This window comes from Balaenoptera acutorostrata, chromosome 10 (assembly GCF_949987535.1).
Source record: "Balaenoptera acutorostrata chromosome 10, mBalAcu1.1, whole genome shotgun sequence".
Classification (NCBI taxonomy): domain Eukaryota; kingdom Metazoa; phylum Chordata; class Mammalia; order Artiodactyla; family Balaenopteridae; genus Balaenoptera; species Balaenoptera acutorostrata.
In genome coordinates, this window is record NC_080073.1 from 83682888 (window position 1) to 83701789 (window position 18902).

General features: G+C 52.3%; 1 protein-coding gene across 10 annotated transcripts; it reads left to right on the top strand.

Annotated features, from left to right (window-relative positions):
• The first annotated feature begins 93 nt into the window (after positions 1-93).
• LOC103009296 (coiled-coil alpha-helical rod protein 1) lies at positions 94-18473 on the top strand. Of its 10 annotated transcripts, none has more exons than XM_057555257.1 (19): positions 94-224; positions 1264-1330; positions 1409-1622; positions 2424-2495; positions 3362-3665; positions 6163-6326; positions 6443-6578; positions 6772-6882; positions 7092-7241; positions 7690-7800; positions 8020-8126; positions 11490-11602; positions 11771-11816; positions 11976-12112; positions 12241-12429; positions 12527-12628; positions 13462-13613; positions 13754-13883; positions 16977-18473. In XM_057555257.1, exons 2-19 carry the CDS (start codon positions 1315-1317, stop codon positions 17330-17332), a joined length of 2610 nt encoding a protein of 869 aa, XP_057411240.1. In that variant the 5' UTR covers positions 94-224; positions 1264-1314; the 3' UTR covers positions 17333-18473. The 10 variants fall into 10 exon arrangements, with proteins under 10 accessions (XP_057411240.1, XP_057411241.1, XP_057411239.1 ...); XM_057555258.1 differs by having other exon boundaries at positions 6772-6822; positions 13712-13883; positions 16977-18437; XM_057555256.1 differs by having other exon boundaries at positions 13712-13883; positions 16977-18430.
• The last annotated feature ends 429 nt before the right edge of the window (positions 18474-18902 follow it).

The following is an 18902-nucleotide window of genomic DNA, read 5'->3' on the forward strand; positions in this document are numbered from 1 at the left end:
TGCCAGGGCGCGGAGGTGCCCCCAACGCCTTAATTGGGCCAGGCTTTAGACACTACTGCGCCTGCGTTTACCTCTTCTCCTCCTTCCGGGTTGGTAGCCTTGTAGGCTTTAGAGCGTCCCGCCAACCTGCCCGCTTTGCGCAGGCGCGGTCAGGGGCCGAGGCCGCGCCCGGGAGCTAGGTGTAGGGGGTGTGGCCAAAGGGCTGAGGGGGTCTCTCGCGCCGGGTAAGGGGCATTCGGGAAGAGTCGGTTGGGGGCGGGAAGGGGCTGAGAGGGGGTACGGGGGTGGGTTCAGGGATCCATAGGGTGGAGGGGTGCAAGGGCAGGGTAAAGGAACAAATGAGGTGGTCAGAACAGCCTTAGAGCTCAGCGTCCAGCAGGGCGAAGACTCATATCTGGGGGAGAGGAGGGAGGGAGAGCAGGCTATTGGGAGATGAGAGAGTAAGGGGCCAGAATAATTTCTTCAGGATAAAAGCAAACTAGGATGTAGGGAGGGATAGGAATCCCAGATTGGGGGAAAAATAGATGAATTCGGGTGGGAGGGTGGGGAGATCTTGAAGACCCCTCTCTCTGCTCTAGGACTCTGGAGAGGTGGGTGGGCGACAGGAATGGAAGCTGAGGAGACAATAGAGAGAAACTGAGAGGAAGGTTGCTGGAAGGGTTTGGATGCGAAGTCAGGAAGCTGGCTTTTCTGCCAAGGGGTCTAGGCTGCCTGGATTCCCCGGGGGTCCTGGGTAGGCGTCCTGCCCTACATGTGGCCACATTCATCAGGGGCTAGGCATTGGGCCAGCGCTTTGATAGGGAAGGACCCAGGAGTCATGGCTTGGTGGTGTCTGGATGGGCTTCCCCAAGGCCTTGGTGAGCCATGGAGAGAACTCTGGAGATTGGGCTCACAGCCTCTGCACTGCATACCTCCTTTCTCACCTCCATCCAGGAAAGGTAGAGACTGTAGAAACTTAAGGAGGAGAGTAAAGGCACTGCCCAGAATTTTAAAAGTATGAGTAAAACCAGAGCCTCTCTCAGCCTGTCTCAGTAAATTCTCTCTATCTCATGGCTGTTGCCACAGTCCTATCAAGAACCAGACTGAGACAAGCAAATGATCTTCAGGTATTTCCTACTTCTTTTGGGAAGTAGGATAAGAGGAGCTAAGAGTCAGATGGACCTGGCTATTATTTAAGGATTATGACTGTTATTGTAGGGGCTCTCTCTTTGGAAGTTGGCCTGAAAATTGAATTGGAGTGTTCTTGTTTCTCCTGTTGTCCAGGGGAGCATAGATGGCTGGACACAGACTCTAGAGACTTCAAATAATGTGGAAATGTTTCGACCTTCAGGTCAGTGGGACCTGGCAAGGGGGCTGGTGATTATGTCTCCCTGGGAAACTGACCATCTTTGTCCTTATGATTCTTCAGGTTCCACTGGGCTTATTCCCCCATCCCACTTCCAAGTTCGGCCCCTTCCAACTCTGCCAAGAATGGCTCCCACGTGGGTCTCAGACATTCCCCTGGTTCAGCCCCCAGCCCATCAAGATGTCTTAGAGAGGCGGCCAGATAACCAGAGACCTCAAGTGACCATGTGGGAACAGGAAGTTTCTGGCAAAGGGCAGGAGCCAGGGTGGAGAGGCAGGTACAGATCTAATGTTGCTGTTTTCTTGGGCTTGCTTGCCAGTGGCCCTTCTTCCCTGAAATAGATTCCTTACCCTATTTCAGCCCTTAGTTCCGTGATTATTCATTTTTATATAAGCAATTGTTGTTGCCTACAATGCATAAATAATAGCAGTGTGCTAGATGCTAGGGACAAGAATAACAAAAATGAATAAGAGAGATCCTGATATCAAGGAATTTTATTTTATTTTTGATAATTTTTTTTAAATGAATTTATTTATTTATTTTATTTTTGGCTGCGTTGGCCTTTGTTGCTGCGCACAGGCTTTCTCTAGTTGCAGTGAGTGGGGGCTACTCTTCGTTGCGGTGCGTGGGCTTATCATTGCAGTGGCTTCTCTTGTTGCAGAACACGGGCTGTAGGGGCGCGGGCTCTAGAGCACAGGCTCAGTAGTTGTGGCGCACGGGCTTAGTTGCTCCGTGGCATGTGGGATCTTCCTGGAGCAGGGCTCGAACCCGTGTCCCCTGCCTTAGCAGGCGGATTCTTAACCACTGCGCCACTAGGGAAGCCCCTATCAAAGAATTTTAAATCCTAAGGGAAGAGATAGGTTGACCCACAGCTGATTGTATTAAGCGTAGGATAAGGCAGGCTGAAGAAGTACGGGCTGGGAGTACAGACCGTGTGCGGCGGTAGTGTAGATTCATTCTGATGGAGCTGACCATGCCATCTGTCAATTTGTTGTCTGTGAAGATTCTTATTCTTGTTGTTTCATGTGTGTCTTTTCCCAAATGTACTGGAACATCATCCTGCCATTTTGTTCTTGAGTGGATTGCAGGTGAGTCTACCTTGGACCCCGTCAAAGGGAAAGGAGCATAATGATGAAAGGGGAGCATTGGAGTGAGTGTCAGGAGACAGAGATTCTTTGTGACTAATTTGGCTACCAGCTAGGGGTCCTTTGGCCAGTCACCTAATTTCTCTAGGCTACAGATCTCTGCCACTTAAAAAAGGTGCTGGGGAATTCCCTGGTGGTCCAGTGGTTAGGACTCTGCTTTCACTGCCAAGGGCACAGGTTCAGTCCCTGGTCAGGGAGCTAAGATCCTGCAAGCTGCATGGTGTGGCCAAAATAAATTAAAATTAAAAAAAAAAAATGCTGTGGTTCTGGGCCTTAGTGAGGGAGCTGTGTCAAGAGCCATGTTATAAGCTGGTTTCAACTTTATGTGACGCCAGTAGACTCTGCTCTCCAGCGGTTGGGACTATGTAATTTATTGAGGTACTGCACTCTCAGACTTCTCATGTGGTGTACCTAACACTCAATAAATGATTTTAACTAGTGCCTGGCCTCACCATATTGATACTTGTTGCCATGACCTCTCTTTCCACCTCCATCAAACTTTTCCTTGCCCTTAAATCAGAATTCAGAAATCTCTGAGTGTCCTTCCCGCTTCTCCAGTTCAGAATGTGTGGCCTAATGATGTGCACATGTGATGTTTAACACATCTGCCTGTATATTGTCCTCGAGAGAGGTCATGTTCCATGAACTCAGCTAACCTTTAGGTCCTGTGGGCCCAGATATGCTTAGTAGGGCTGTTATCAATGATGATGGTGACGGAAATACAGAGATCCCCATGGCCCAGCTTCATCCCCTGCCATCTCCCCATATGGGAGCAGAGGGATCCTCTCCTCCTTCTCCTGTCTCCATTTATGCCTTGGCCACCCTCCCAGCACCAGAGACAGGTCTCACCTGTGCTAACCTGTCTTTGAAGGTCCGTGGAGCTGGCTGGGTCGCAGGCCCTGAGCCAGCAGGCTGAGCTGATCTCTCGGCAGCTGCGAGAGCTGCGGCACCTTGAGGAGGAGGTCCAGGTGCTGCGGGAGACCTCGCTGCAGCAGAAGATGAGGCTGGAGGCCCAGGCCATGGAGCTGGAGGCACTGGCACGGGCAGAGAAGGCTGGCCGCGCTGAGGCCGAGGGCCTGCGTGCTGCCCTGGCCGGGGCTGAGGTTGTCCGGAAGAACCTGGAAGAAGGGAGCCAGCGGGAGCTGGAGGAGGTTCAGAGACTGCACCAAGAGCAGGTGAATGTGGGCCTGGGAAGGGTTCAGCTGCACAGTGGTGAGCTGGGCAGGAGCTCCCCAGCAAAGAGCAGGCATTGCAGAAAAGGGTGATGAGATGTTTGGTGAAGGTGAAAGAAACAGGTGACCTGGAAAGAGGGAGAACTTGGATGTGTTGGTCTTATTCAGATTGCCCTTTTCTGCCAGGACTCAGGAGACCTCCCACCACTTGAAGCCCTCCTTCCTCTTCCAGTAGGAAGTAGTTTGTCTTTCTACTTTACTCCAGGTACCCAGTTCATCTGGGAACACTGTGGGAGGGAGAGCGAGGGAGGTGGGAGTGGGGTCCTAAGGTGGACTGGGAAGGGGCGATTATTCAGTCAGCAAGCATTTATCCATGTTTACTCTTTGCCATCCCTGAGACAAGAGCCGGGACACTGGGGTGAGCAAATCAGCCAACTCTCTGCCCTTGTGGGTGGAGCTGACAGCCTAGTGGGGGATACATACATTCAATGCTTAATTTAATTCTAGTTAATTAATTGCAATTGGGAAAAGAGCCATGAAGGAGAAGGACAAAGGAGCCCTGACTGGTCTGGGGGTTTGGGAAGGCCACCCTAACCAGTCGACATGTTAGGAAATGAAACCATAAAGATATTGGAAGAAAATATGGGTGAATTCCTTTATAACCTGGGAATGGGGAAACCTTTCTACCTGTGAATCAAAATCCAGAGCCATTAAGGAAAAGATTGATATATTGACTTTATAATACCAAACTTAGGAATGACAAAATAAAAGTAAAATTAAAGGGTAAGTGATAAACTATAGAAGAATATTTCCAGGTCATATCACAAGAAAAAGCTAATATCCCTACTATATAACGTGTGCCTGGAAATCAAGAAGAGAAAGACAGCAGTCCAGGCAGAAAAGGGACAGAGGAGATCGTTCAAAGAAAAATATAAAGAGCCTTTAGATTCATGAAAGATGCTTAATGATAAGAAGTTGACATTTGTGTTAAATAGGAGTTGGCGGGCTTCCCTGGTGCCGCAGTGGTTGGGAGTCCGTCTGCCAGTGCAGGGGACAAGGGTTCGAGCCCTGGTCTGGGAGGATCCCACATGCCGCGGAGCAGCTGGGCCCATGCGCCGCAGCTACTGAGCCTGCGCTCTGGAGCCCGCGTGCCATAACTGCTGAGGCCCACGCGCCTAGAGCCCATGCTCTGCAGCGGGTGGGGCCGCCGCAATGAGAGGCCCGTGCGCGGTGGCGAGGAGTGGCCCCTGCTGGCCGCAGCTGGAGGGGGCCCGCGCACGGCAACGAAGACCCAATGCAGCTGTAAATAAATAAATAAATAAATTAATTAAAATAAAAAAATAGGAGTTGGCTGGTGGGCAGGCATGTGGGGAGGTGATGGGGGCTGGTGTGACACTTGGCTTCAAGTAGATGTAAATGGGAGGAGGCCAGAGGGGCCTGAGTGCAGGCGATGAGAGGGGCTCTGGGTGTTGGGGTGGAGTGTGAGGCCTTGGGCCTGTTCAACTTTATACTTTACCTTAAGAGCAATGGGTAACCGCTGAAAGGTTTTAACAGGGAAATGACATGATCAGGTTTATATTTTATGTGTAAAAGGACCAGTTTTGTGATTCGTGTCCCAAAAGCTCACAGTGACTATGGTATAGAGATAGGGCTAGAGGTGGGCAGACCGGAAGTGAGGGCAGCCACTTCCCCTCCTTCACCGGCCGAACCATGACTCCTTCAGCGTATCTGACACCCTTAACCACTGTTGGTGGTGCTGTGAGAAAAGGACAAGCTCCCTGCCTTCCTAGGGCTTCCTTCTGGATGGGGGGAAGCAGACAGTAAGCACGTGCAGAAGCAGGATCATTTCATAATGATAAGAAGTGCAGGAAGGGCACGAACAGGTGATAGGACAGCGCAGGTGCTGAGTAGGGAGTAGCGGTCCGGGGAGGCCTTCCCCACGAGGCGGCATCACTGAGATCTGAGGAGCTGGGGGAAGCCAAGCCTCCAGGTCGACTCTGAGGTGGGAAAGAGCAGACTTGTTGGGGGGACGGTGGGAGAGCACTGTGGCTGGAGCAGAGCGGGCAGTGGGAGAAACAGGACAGAGCTCAGAGAAGCAGGCAGAGGCCAAGGCACGACAGGTTTCACAGGCCCAGGGAAGAAGCCGGTCTGAACGCTGTGGTAAGCCACTGGAGGTTTCTAAGACCGGTCAGGAGATGGTTGCCATTGTCCAGGCCAGAGATGAGGGTGGGTTACCTCAGGTTGGTGGCACTGGATGTGGCGAGAAGTGACAATGTTTTGGCGGGAGACCTGACAGGAACTGCTGGTGGATTGGAGGGTGATGGGGAGTGAGGCACCAAGCATGGTCTCCGTTTTGCTGTGCACAGTTGGGTGATTTCTTGGGTGCTTGTCCAAGGTCACAGAAGGTGGGAGTGAAGGGCAGGGCCAAAGCAGAGGGCGGATTTGGAAAGCCCAGGTGTGGGCGAGCTGGCCCCTGCTGAGCCCTCCCTTCTCTCCACAGCTCTCCTCCTTGACACAGGCTCACCGGGAGGCTCTTTCCAGTTTGACTAGCAAAGCTGGGGGCCTGGAGAAGTCTCTGAGTAGTCTGGAAACCAGGAGGTCAGGAGAAGCCGAGGAGCTGGCTGCGGCCCAGAGGGAGGCCGAGCTGCTGCGGAAGCAGCTGAGGTGAGTGGGCGGGTGGGCGACCGAAGGGCAGTTGGTCTGGCATTCGGTGGGTTGGTGGGTGGGGTGGGTCTCCAGGGTGCCCCCTGATGGCTACCCTGCTCCCACCCCAACCCTAGGAAGACCCAAGAGGATTTGGAGGCTCAGGTGACCTTGGTTGAGAACCTAAGGAGGTACGTGGGGGAGCAGGTCCCTCCCGAGGTCCACAGTCAGATGTGGGAATCAGAGCGACAGGAGCTTCTAGAAACCGTGCAGGTGAGAGAGCGCTGGGCATGGGGTGGGACGTGAGGGCTCAGGTCCTGGGCTAGGGGGCCCTGGAGAAGAGCACAGTCCCCGGGAGAGAAGGCAGTGCTGTCAAGGGGCACACAGCCTGGCCGCCGCCCGAGGGCCACTGGGAGACCCGACAAGAGGTAGCTGTCCTCTCTGTCTCCCCCAACCCTGCCCGAAGCACCTGCGGGAGGACCAGGCCGGCCTGCACACCACCGCGGAGCTGCTGCAGGTGCGCGTGCAGAGCCTCACGCACATCCTCTGCATGCAGGAGGAGGAGCTGGCCCGGAGGGTAGGCCCCTGGCCCAGGCCCCTCGCCCCCGGGTGCCCCCTGTGCGTGGGAGGGGTCGGTGTGCCGCTCCTAGAACCTGCCTGCGTCTTCCCCTGAACGCCTCTTCTTGCTGTGGCTCCTGATGCCTGGGCAGGACAGAAGAAATAAAACCCACCTCCTTCCTCTGCTCCCCCAGGGGCCCACACTCTCCCCACTTCCTCCACCCTCAGGTTCAGCCTTCAGACTGCCTGGAGCCCGAGTTCACCAAGAAGTGCCAGTCCCTACTGAAGCGCTGGCGGGAGAAGGTGTTTGCCCTTATGGTGCAGCTGAAGGCCCAGGAGCTGGAGCACAGAGAATGCGTGGAGCAGCTGAAGGGACAGGTCGCCTGGCACCCTCTCTCCCCATGCTCTCCCCCAGCTCTCTGCTCCTTACAGGAGGGGTGGCATTTATTCACCAAATACTTGGGTGGTTCCCACATGCTGGCAGCACAGCCCTGAGCAGAGGCTGACAAGGACCTGCTCTCATGAGGCTTACATTCTGTGAGGTGGGCCGGCCTCCCCCAGAAGGGGACAGTGTCCAAGGATGGGTGGGTGGCACGGGCAGAGGCTGGCCACGGGTCCTGGTGGGTCGGTCACAGGGTAGTTCCTTAAGGTGTGGGCATGGGGAACATGCTTCTGGAAGGAAACCTGGACCCAGACTCCATTCTTAGGAACCCGGGCTTACTGTCTCCATGTGTGGCCTTCTTTCAGAGACCCCTGCACCTGCCCCTTCCTTCCCAGTGCCTCCCCTACAGCTTTGGCTCTAGTCCTGCCTCCTCTCCTCCCCCAGGTGGCAGAGCTCCAGGAAGGAGTCAAAACCCAGTGCCAGGAGCAGGCCATCCTGCAGCGCTCCCTGCAGGACAAAGCTGCAGAGGTGGAGGTAGAGCGGATGGGTGCCAAGGTCAGTGTCTGAGATGGGCAGAGGCTGAGGGAGGGCAGGGAAACCCCAGGGAGGGGGACACTTTTGGTTTGTTTTGGCTGTACCACGTGGCATGCGGGATCTTAGTTCCCCGAATCAGGGATCAAACCCGTGCCCCCTGCAGTGGAAGCGAGCAGTCTTAACCACTGGACTGCCAGGGAAGTCCTGAGGGGACCATGTGCTTTACCGTATCCTTCCTAGGCCCTGCAGACGGAGCTGAGCCGCACTGAGGAGGCCCGGCGCCGGGAGCAGCAGCAGACAGCCACAGCGGAAGAGCAGCTGAAGCTTGTGGCCAATGCTGTCAGCAGGTATCTGGGATGGAGGGTGGGTGGAGTAGCATTTCTGCTTCGACAGCTTCCTGGGCATCTTGGAGTTTAAGAGCCTCAGGCAAGAGGGGCTAGAAAGCTGGCCGTGTGGAGGATGCAGGGCTGCAGGGCTGGAGGTATGTAGCCCTGTAAAATCTTTGTGTTTGTTTTTTCCTGGGGCAACCCCCTTCCACATTCACAGCAGGGTCACTTGTTATGACTCCCACCCACTGCGTGTTTGGCTGGAGAGGAGGTATTACTAACTTCCTCCTGCAGTTAGTAACAGCTTGAGCTAAATAGAGCACCTAGGAGGGTCTCCACCTTCAGAACTGTTTGAGGATGGGGAATGTGGACACTTGATCTTTCTTCCTTCCCTCCTTTCTCTCTTTCTTTTTCTTTCTTTCTCTCTTCCTTCCTTTCTTTCTTTTTCTTTCTTTCTCTCTTTCTTTCTTTCTTTCTCTCTCTCTCTCTCTCTCCCTCCTTCCCTCCCTTCCTCCCTCCTTCCTTCCCTCCCTCCCTCCCTCCCTCCCTCTCTCTCTCCCTCCCTCCCTCCCTCTCTCTCTCTCTCCCTCTTTCTTTCTTTCTTTCAAATTTTGCAGGCATGCCCTGTTGAGTTGGAAAAAATTTAATCTATTTTTTTTAAAGCTGAACACCCACAGGTATACCTCTTTTTATTGTACTTTGCTTTATTAACTTCACAGATGCTGCTACAAATCGAAGGTTTGTGGCAACTCTGTGTCGAGCAAGTCTATTGGTGCCATTTTTTTTTCCAACAGCATTGTTTTAAAATTAATGCTGTTTTTAAATGTTTAGTTGTTTTTTCAGATGTAATGCTATTGCACACTTAATGGACTACAGTATAGCATAAACATAACTTTTATATGCACTGGGAACCCAGAAAATTCGTGTGACTCGCTTTATTGCAGTTTCCTTTTTTTCCCCCCTTTATTTATTTATTTATTTGTTTACTTTTTTAACATCTTTTTTGGAGTATAATTGCTTTACAATGGTGTGTTAGTTTTTGCTATATAACACAGTGAATCAGCTATACATATACATATATCCCCATATCTCTTCCCTCTTGGGTCTCCCTCCCACCCTCCCTATCCCACCCCTCTAGGTGGACACAAATCACAGAGCTGATCTCCCTGTGCTATGCGGCTGCTTCCTACTAGCTATCTATTTTACATTTGGTAGTGTATATATGTCCATGCCACTCTCTCACTTCGTCCCAGCTTACCCTTCCCCCTCCCTGCCAGTTACCTTTTTAATCAATTGCAAGCCTGTCTCTCATACCAACTTCCTAGGTGTTTCCTTCACAGCTATTGTTAGATAACCTTTAGAAAGACATCTAAGGAGAAGCACAGGTTTCTTTGCACAGGTAACAATCCCTCCTTGGCTTTGGACATGGGGACATTGAGGTGGTCTGAGGAGAGCTCTCAGCACAGTGCCTGACTTATTGTCTGCATTCTGTAAATGTTCACTTTTACCATGAAGCTCTTCTAGATGGATCACATAACAGTTTTGGCTTAGAACAATTGTGATGCAGGGTGGGTCCTTGCCTACCATCCCCTTCTGTTGGATTTGTACCTTGAGGACTAATTTAACCAAAAAAAAAATTTCATGAAAAATTTCAAGCGTGCATGGCATTAGAGAGACTAGTTATGATGAACTACTGCCCAGATTCAATCCATTGCATGTGCCTCCTACCTCCAGGAAGACAGAAAGATACACTGTGGACAGGGTTTTACTTTGATACCAGGACAGTACTGAAATGGTCCTTGCTAATGATTTATTGCCAGAAAGTCCACGTGGCCTAAAACAACCCAAGCTCAGATTGTTGCCAGGTTTTTTAGTCTCTTGGTGGCTTGGAGATCCTGTCAGGAAAAGGCTTTCGTAAGAGCCACAGTAGGTGTTGGAAGCACCCGCTCAAACAATTTTCAGATAAAAGTGATCTCTGCTGTGCTGCTAGGGATACAGCCTTCAGCCTTTGTCGTCCGCTTGTTTTTCCCCTGGGTGCTGCATAGGCCCTCCTCCCAGGGGACCCATTTAGACTTCTCAACTTCCATGAGCCACGTTGATCCTGCTTTGGGCACAGCCAGCTGATAAAGCATGTGGACCCGGCCTTTGTTGGTATCAGGGACTTGTTAGAGAGGATAACTTTGATCTCTGATACATAATAGTGATCAAAAGGCAGATCGTGAGAAATAAGCTTAGCACATTGCTTGAAAAGATGTACAGTCATTTAATGCCTTCTTGGGGCAAACTGATGGAAGCTATGGGCTTTGTTCCATAGAAGAATGCACATAAGTTCATACACCCCAAACGTGGCATATGGTGGCAGGAGACTCCCCAAACCTGGAGACGCACCTGGAGGCCTGAGGTGCAAAAGTCTAAATCAGCTAGAGATAAGCCTGCTTTAGGGCACTTGTTTTAGCCCCCATAGAATCGATGTTACTGAACCCTTTACTTTGTGATGGCATCTGAGTCCAGATAAGGTGCGACCTCATGAACCTGATTATTGTTTTAACTGTAGGGTTGTTTTTTTTTTTTTTTTTTTTTTTAAATAAAGAGGTGTTCTATTTTTTTTTTAAAATTATTTATTTATTTATTTATTTATTTATTTATTTATTTATTTTTGGGGGGCTGTGTTGGGTCTTCGTTTCCGTGCGAGGGCTTTCTCCAGTTGCGGCGAGTGGGGGCCACTCTTCATCGCGGTGCGCGGGCCTCTCACTGTCGCGGCCTCTCCTGTTGCGGAGCACAGGCTCCAGACGCGCAGGCTCAGTAGCTGTGGCTCACGGGCTTAGTTGCTCCGTGGCATGTGGGATCTTCCCAGACCAGGGCTCGAACCCGTGTCCCCTGCATTGGCAGGCAGATTCTCAACCACTGCGCCACCAGGGAAGCCCTGTAGGGTTGTTTTTAAAGACACTGATTGCAAGGACGCAAATGAGAAGCTTATGTAGGTTTTGTGACCAAGAATAGCTGCGCCTTTTTTTTTTTTTTGTCTGGGCCACGCAGCATGCGGGATCTTAGTTCCCTGACCAGGGATCAAACCCACACCCCCTGCAGTGGAAGTACAGAGACTTAACCACTGGACCACCAGGGAAGTCCCTAGCTGTGCTTTTCTTATGAGCAACTGCATCATTTTTATTTGACAATGACTAAGGGGCTTAAGCTCTCAGTTTTCTTTCATGACTGGCAGGGCACAGAGTTGGGGCCCCTACTCTTGGCTTCAGCTTCTCTTGCCCTTGCTCTGATTTCCCCTTCCCTGCTTTCCCCACGTACATAGCAATACAGGATAGAGGGGATCAAGTCCTTTTGGAAATAAGATGGGGTTGAAGGGTCATGACTTTGTGTCTTCTCCAGCTTTCAGACCTGGCTCCAGAGCGCCGTGGCAGAGGTGAAGCGGGCCGCAGCCCGGTTGCCCGGCCTCAGCAGCCGAGTCAGCTATGCCGTCCGCAAGGTCCACACCATTCAGGGTGGGTAGGGCAACTGCCAGATGCGTCCTGCCCCTGTCACTGCCCCACCAGCTCTCTCATCCTACACCCACCCTCCTGCCTCCTCCTTACCAGTCCGGGCATCTCCCGTTTTCCCTCTTCTCCTCCACAAGCTCACCTCTCTGTTGCTCTCTGCCTTTTCTTCCCCAGGCCTGATGGCTCGAAAACTGGCCCTTGCTCAGCTGCGCCAGGAGAGGTGAAATTTGGGCCACTTTGAGGTGGATCAGGGGCAGGAGTGGGGCTTTAAGGTGTTGGTTTCTGGGACCCAAAAAAGTGAGGATGGAGGAAGGATGGGGGCTTAGGGGTCAGGCAGCTGGGTGATTCCCCCCGTCTCTGTTTCCCTTCCCTGTCTCAGCTGCCCCCGACCCCCACCGGCCACGGATATGAGCCTGGAGTTGGAGCAGCTGCGGGAGGAACGGAACCGTCTGGACACAGAACTGCAGCTGAGTGCCCACATCATCCAGCAGGAGGTGGGCCGGGCCCGGGAGCAAGGTACATCTGGTCCTCAAGTCACCGAGCTTGAGCCGGGGCCAGAGTCTGAGTCTGGGGGATGAAGAGGAAGAGGGAAGAGCTGGGGTCTAGGGTATGGAGAAGCCTGAGTGGGCACCACATCTTCCCAGGGGAGGCGGAGCGGCAGAAGCTGAGCGAAGTGGCCCAGCAGCTGGAGCAGGAGCTGCAGCGCACCCAGGAGTCCCTGGCCACTTTGGGGCTGCAGCTGGAGGCGGCTCGCCAGGGCCAGCAGGAGAGCACAGCGGAGGCTACCAGTCTCCGGCAGGAGCTGACCCAGCAGCAGGAGATCTACGGGCAAGGTGTGCAGGAGGGGCCGTGGGCAGACCCATGGTGGGGGCGGGGGTGGGAACCATGAACCCAGGCTCCCCTGACACCCCACGTGCACCTCCACCCCAGCGCTGCAGGAGAAGGTGGCCGAAGTGGAGACTCGATTGCGGGAGCAGCTCTCAGAATCAGAAAGGAGACTGAACGAGGCTCGCAGGGAACACACCAAGGCCGGTGAGATTGGCTGGGGTGGACGTGGGTTTTCAGGAAGAAGGAAGTGTTGAGGCATGAGGTTATTTTAAAAACTTTATTTTTAAAGCTTTTTTGAAGTGTGCGGGTCATGAAGTTATCAAGGAAGATGAATTCTCAGGTGGTAAACACCCATATATAGCCAGCAGCCATATCAAGCAACAGCACTTGACCAGCCCTGGATCCCCTGCAGCCCCTCCCAGTCACCCTCCTCCGCAAAGGCAGTCTGACATCTCATACCAACGATTACCCCCAACTTTTTATTGGGAAAAGTTTCAAACACTTAGCCAAGTTAAAAGAATCAGGTAATGGATACTCATATACCTTCTCTGGTTAGAGGCAGCAGTTAATAACCTTTGGTCACATTTCCTATCTGTATATATACGCATATTGATATATAAACATTTTGGGGGGAATTATTGAAAGTAAGTTGCAAACATCCTGACTGTTCAGCTGCATCTCCCACAAATAGGATATTTTCCTATGTAACCTCAATACCATTGTCACACTTCAAGAAAATGAACATGAATTGCACAAAATCTGATATCCAGTCCCTATTCAGATTTCCCCTGCAGGACTCTGGGAAGCTTCAGTGATGGGGGAGGTACTTTGGGTTCGCAGATTCATAGGATCCTAGAGCATCAGACTCCCCTCCCTCTGTACGGCAGACTGAAAGCCACAAAGTGTCAGTGGCTCACCTGAGTCACAGAGCTGGGGACCCAGTGTTCCTGCCCATCCTTCCAGGCTTGTTTTCACGGTGCCTCATGGCCTCTAGGCTGCCCAACACCTGTCCCCTCTGTGGCCTGGCTTTCCCGTAGTGGTCTCCCTGCGCCAGATCCAGCGCAAAGCCACCCGGGAAAAGGAGCGGAACCAGGAGCTGCGGCGCCTGCAGGATGAGGCCCGAAAGGAGGAGGGACAGCGGCTGACCCAGCGCCTGAAGGAGCTGGAGAGAGACAAGAACCTCATGCTGGTAGGAGGAGGAGAAGGGGCTCTTCTCAGGGAGCAGAGCTGTGGAAAGGGGAGGGGACTCTGCCCGGGCTTGGTGGCGTTTAACCCTCTCCTTCCCAGGCCACCTTGCAGCAAGAGGGTCTCCTCTCCCGTTACAAGCAGCAGCGACTGTTGGCAGTTCTTCCTTCCCCATCGGATAAGGGGTTACCTGTGGAGTCCAGCCCCAGGCCCTCAGAGTCTTCAGCGCCTGCACCTCCGGCAGCGGCCCTATGCACCAAGGAGTCCATCAAAGGTAAGGGACAGATGGCGGGGGACTTCAGGCATCTCTCCTCCAGGCACTCTGCAATGCATGAGGCTTGTTCTCTGTGACCCCTGGAGGCCCACAGCCTCTCTTATTCACGCCCGCCTTGGACCAGGAGCCTTCTCCCTCATAACCCTCACATCCTGCGGCGTGACTGTGACAGCCTTCTCTTGTCCACCTCCTGTCCCTTGGGGTCTTCTTTCCCAGGATCCCTTTCTGTCCTGCTCGATGACTTGCAGGGCCTGAGTGAGGCCATTTCCAAAGAGGAAGCTATTTGTGAAGGAGACAGCCAGACTTCTTCTGTCTGCCACTGAGCAGCTGCGAGGACCGGAAGGATGAGGATGGAGGAGGAGTGGGTCGGGGAGGGGGTCCAGCCCAGCTCCCTTCCCATCCAGCTGCCCTTGGGGACACCAGCCACCAAGATGTCGTGAATTCTCCCGTGGCTCAATAAAGATGACTACAGTAGGAGCCATTGTTTGGACAGTTCTCTCTGGGAATATAAGGAAGTTTTCTCCCTGCAGCCTCTCTTGTCCGGGAAATGTGAGAAGTGGTCCCCCACACAGCTCTTTCTCTAGATGATTCCTTTTTCGAAACCCCTTTCCCAGGCTGCCCAGGAAGTTTTTGGAGAAGCTCCAGGTTTCTTTTTATTCTCAACTTTTGTTTTAAAACTACCTCTGGAAGGTGGTCAGTGCCAGGAATGAAGCAGATAAAACATTCACATGTTTGACAGGAATTGCAGATCCAGGCAGCATCCTGCCCCGGGGGGGCCACTGTGGTGGGCTTGACGGGCGGGTCCCTGCTCCCGTGGCACTTACAGTCCGGTGGGAGAGACAGACGACGGGCAAGTACTTACATGAACAAATGAGCATTTCAAACAATAATAAGTGCTATGAATATGAAGAGAAAAAATAGATGACAGTGATGTGGTAGAAACTGGCTGTGTGGGGAGGGGCGGCATTAGATGGGCAGGCAAGGCCTCTCTCAGGAGGGATGTGGTGCTGAGGCCGGAGTGAGGTGAGGAGCAGGCTGTGCAGCCCCCTGGGAGGAGCACGAGGGCGGGCACAGGGTGCGCAGGTGTGGAGGCTGGAGGGAGCCCGAGGGAGGATGCCGCAGGGAGAGGCCAGGCCTGGTGGAGCTTGGATTTTACTCTAAATCAGTCGAAAGTCCTTAGAGTACTTTTAAAGCTGGGGATAGCCACACGATTTGACTTAACATTTTTAAGAGATCTGTTGGCTGGCTGTGGAGGATGGGTTTGGGGTGTGGCCGCGGGATGAGGAGAGAGAGGAATGAAGTCCTCAAAAGTGAGCCACGAGGGACAGTGGTGTCCCTTACTGCGGGGGAGCAGACCCGGTAGGGGACAACCCGGAGAGGAAGTGAGTTCTGTTTTGGACACGTTACTTCTGAGAGGCTCATGAGATGTCCAGGCAGAGGAGCCCTTGCTGAGGAAAAGTTCTAGGGGGATCTCTGAACGACTCAGACCAGACAGACTGACAACTGAAGGAGGAGGGGAGAGAAGGGGTGGGCACAGAGTTCACACCAAGGACAAGGGGAGGGGCTCAAGGGGCAGTGAGGAGGATTCCAGAGGGAGGAGAAAGAGGCTGAGATGCCAGGGGGAGCTGAGGCAACTTCTTCCCAAGCCTCTGGGTGTGACTGATGGAACCAGCCCCGGGGTGGGGAGAAGGAATCAGGATGTCCTCGTACTTTCTCCTTCACCTGCAGTCACCCCAGGTGGCTCCTGGATGAAATTCTCAGATGTCACTGCTTGGGAGGCCCCCGTCACGCCTGGAGAAGGCATATGCTGGGAAGTGGAAGTTCCAGGAAGGGCTGAGCCCCACGGAGAGGGTTCACACTGGGATGGGTGGGGGAGGCTCGGCATACTAGCTGAGACCGTTCTAGCTGTGTCCCAGCTGTTCAAGGGAACACCCCCTGTCCTCCCCCCAATTGCCCACCCCCTGCCCGGCATCCTGCCTCCCAGCCCCTGTAATTACACTGCTTCCCCACGCGTGGTTTGCTCCCATTCCTTGGCTTCCAATGACCTTGAGGGATTAGAGGTAGAAGTCCCTGTTATTAAGGGTTGCTGCAGGGTGTGTATGAAGGAGGACATGAAAACAATGGTGGGGTGACCAAGGTCTGGATCATTGATAAAGCCTGGGTGGCTGGGTCCTGAGCTGGGGGACTAAAATGAGGGACGCCACCATCAGAGGTTACACATTAGCCATGGCCTTCCAAATGGGTTTGACCAGTTAGGTTCGGATGTGATTCCTTGTGTGACTGGGCTGGTCCCTCCCCAGAGATTGGCCTCCTCTTCCCCCCCCCCCCCCATAAAGCCTCTTGGGGTTCCCAAGCACCCAGACTCAGCTGACCCCTGACTTTGGGGGCCAGGAGACAGGCAAGATGCTCAACTGGAAGCTCCTGGGGATCCTGGTCCTTTGCCTGTTTTGCCGGAGGTGAGCTGGGAATAGAGGCCTGGAGTGTGATTTGGGGTGATTGGGGACGGTAAAGATGAGGCAAAGGTGAGATGGATGCATAGGGATAGGGAGATCCTGGGAATTCATATGAGGGGAAGAGTTAAGGGGATGGAGGTGATGTGGGAAGGTGCATTTTAGCGCAGAATAAATGTTTTGATGGTTTGGGTGTAGCTCCATGTGGCGATTTAGATCAGCATTCAGGTGTGGGGCGAGTATTCATCAGAGCTGAGGTCCGTGTTAAGGGGGTGGAGGTCATGGTAGAGATGGGGTCTGGGTGCCACGCGGGGCCAGGGTGTAGACAGCTTTGGGACTGCAGACACATATAGTGGCCCTGCCAGTGGGGTGTCCCAACCAGGGTTGGATGGAGCTTATGTGCGGGGAGCAGGGGATCCTGTCAGTTTAAAGTTGGTCCAGTCAATAGTTCAGGACAGCGTTTCATGTCATTTTAAGATCACTTTGGTATTTTGTGAATGTGTGAGAGTTACTTTTGAGTTTTGTTTGTGGGATCAGCTCAGGCTGTGGTCCATCGCAGAGAGGTGATGCTCCCTGGGTCCGTAGCTACGGGGAGAGGGGGGGATCCTCACAACCTCTTACCTTTCTCCTTCCTCCTCTGCAGGCATCTCAGGCAGCGGAGACCATCCATCTCCCTCATCCACAGAGCCCTCAGAGGAGGAGGGCCCCCCAACATTGACTCAGGGCCCCCCAATCCCTGGTGGCCCCTGGCCAGGGGTACCCCCTCTCTTTGAGGACCTTCCACCTCCAGGCCCCAGTCGTCCCTGGAGAGACCTGCCTGAATCTGGAGTCTGGCCTCCTGTACCCCCTAGAACTGATCCCTCTCAACCTCCCCGGCCTGATGACCCGTGGCCAGCAGGACCCCAGCCTCCAGAAAACCCCTGGCCACCTGCCTCTAAGGTGGGCCACGGATCTCAGGAGGAGCCAGATCTTGACCCACCCCAGGAGGAGTACAGATAATGGATCCCCCAGAGGCACCCTGGGCCTCTGCCCTCAAGCCCATCTCTACCCTTCTGATTTCCCTTGAATTCTCCCCAATTTAGCCTAACTCCTTAATTCCTTTCCTCATTCCTTCAGTTTTATTCTGAACCTGGAAGGTGTTGTTCTCAATATTTTCTGTCCCCTCTTGAGATCGGTATTTAGCCCCCGCCTCCCCCTTCTTTTTTCTCTGACAGCCAAAGTGAACACCCCTACCTCACCTCCAGTCCTCTCCCCTCCCACCGCCTCTTCCCCACCCCTGGGACTCTCCGGGCAGGGCTGGCAGCACTGTGTTCTCTGCTGCCACCTGGTGGCCGCCATCTGGGAACTACCAGGAGACCATGGTGCTTCCATGAAATGGAAAAACAAAAAACCATGTTTTCTAATTTTGACTCTAGGCTGCGTCTTTGCCAATGAGCAGCACTTTGAACATTCAGATGCCCTCATAACAGCCATGGACCTACAGAGATCTGGAAGTTTTCTGAGTTCCTGTCTTGCCCATATGCATAGGGATGTGGAACTCAGCCAGTGGAGGGTTGGAAATGCAACTATCAGAGTTACAAGGACATTCAGACCCACATTTCTCCCATTCTGGGATCCCTATTTTGGAGAATGAGAAACCAAGTTAAGTCTCTCTTTAATAGCTTATGGTTTGCATACCTCTGGCTGAACATGAAAATTCTCCCAGGGAGATGTGGGCAGGACTAAGTTTTAAGGGGATCAATTTCCAGAAGCATATGTGTCCCTTCCTAAAATGAATCTGCCTGAGAACTGTTCTCCTTTTCCACATGCCTCCATTAACAAGTGACCCTTCTCTCACTAGACACAGGAAGGCCGAGCTCTCTCGCCCACCCTGAACTGAACCTGGGTGCTCTTCCTGGAGCTACCAAATGAAGTCAATGGAAAATAAAAATCAGCCCTTTCCATCTCATGAAGAGATGAATTTTTAGTAGAAGTTTACTTTTCTGTTTAATCATTGTCAATATTTGTAGTTTTGATCAATTGCATCTTTTAATAATTGTAATTATAAATCCAGGGCAGAATAATGGTTTTTAATATAGTCTTATGGTCACAGGAAATAAATTCCAATTTATTGATATGTACATATTTTTGTTACAGAGATATACAATAAAAGACTTTCCAAAAATACACTAAAATACAAAAAAGGTGATACAATGAAAACAATATTTCATTAGGACCAAACTCTACAGGGAAAATGAAATGGAAAAAGGAACTAAAAAGAAAAATAAATGAGGTAAATTTGCTGACTGGCTAATGGACTTTCACTTATTAAAACGGTGTTAATGAACATGAAAGGGCTATGGTGTTATATTCCATCCACTGCATTTAAAAGAGTGATGTGACTTTCTAAATATATAAGTATTTACAATTTCCCAGAAAGTATACCCTTTGCAGTATTTAAACTGAAAATTAAAAGTGTTAGCTGTTGACTTTAAAATGTGTAAGGGGTACATAGTTTCCCCAAATTCTTTAAGGGTGTATTTGAGCAGGAAAGTTGGAAGGGCAGGAGCCCAGAGATCCCAATGGCCTG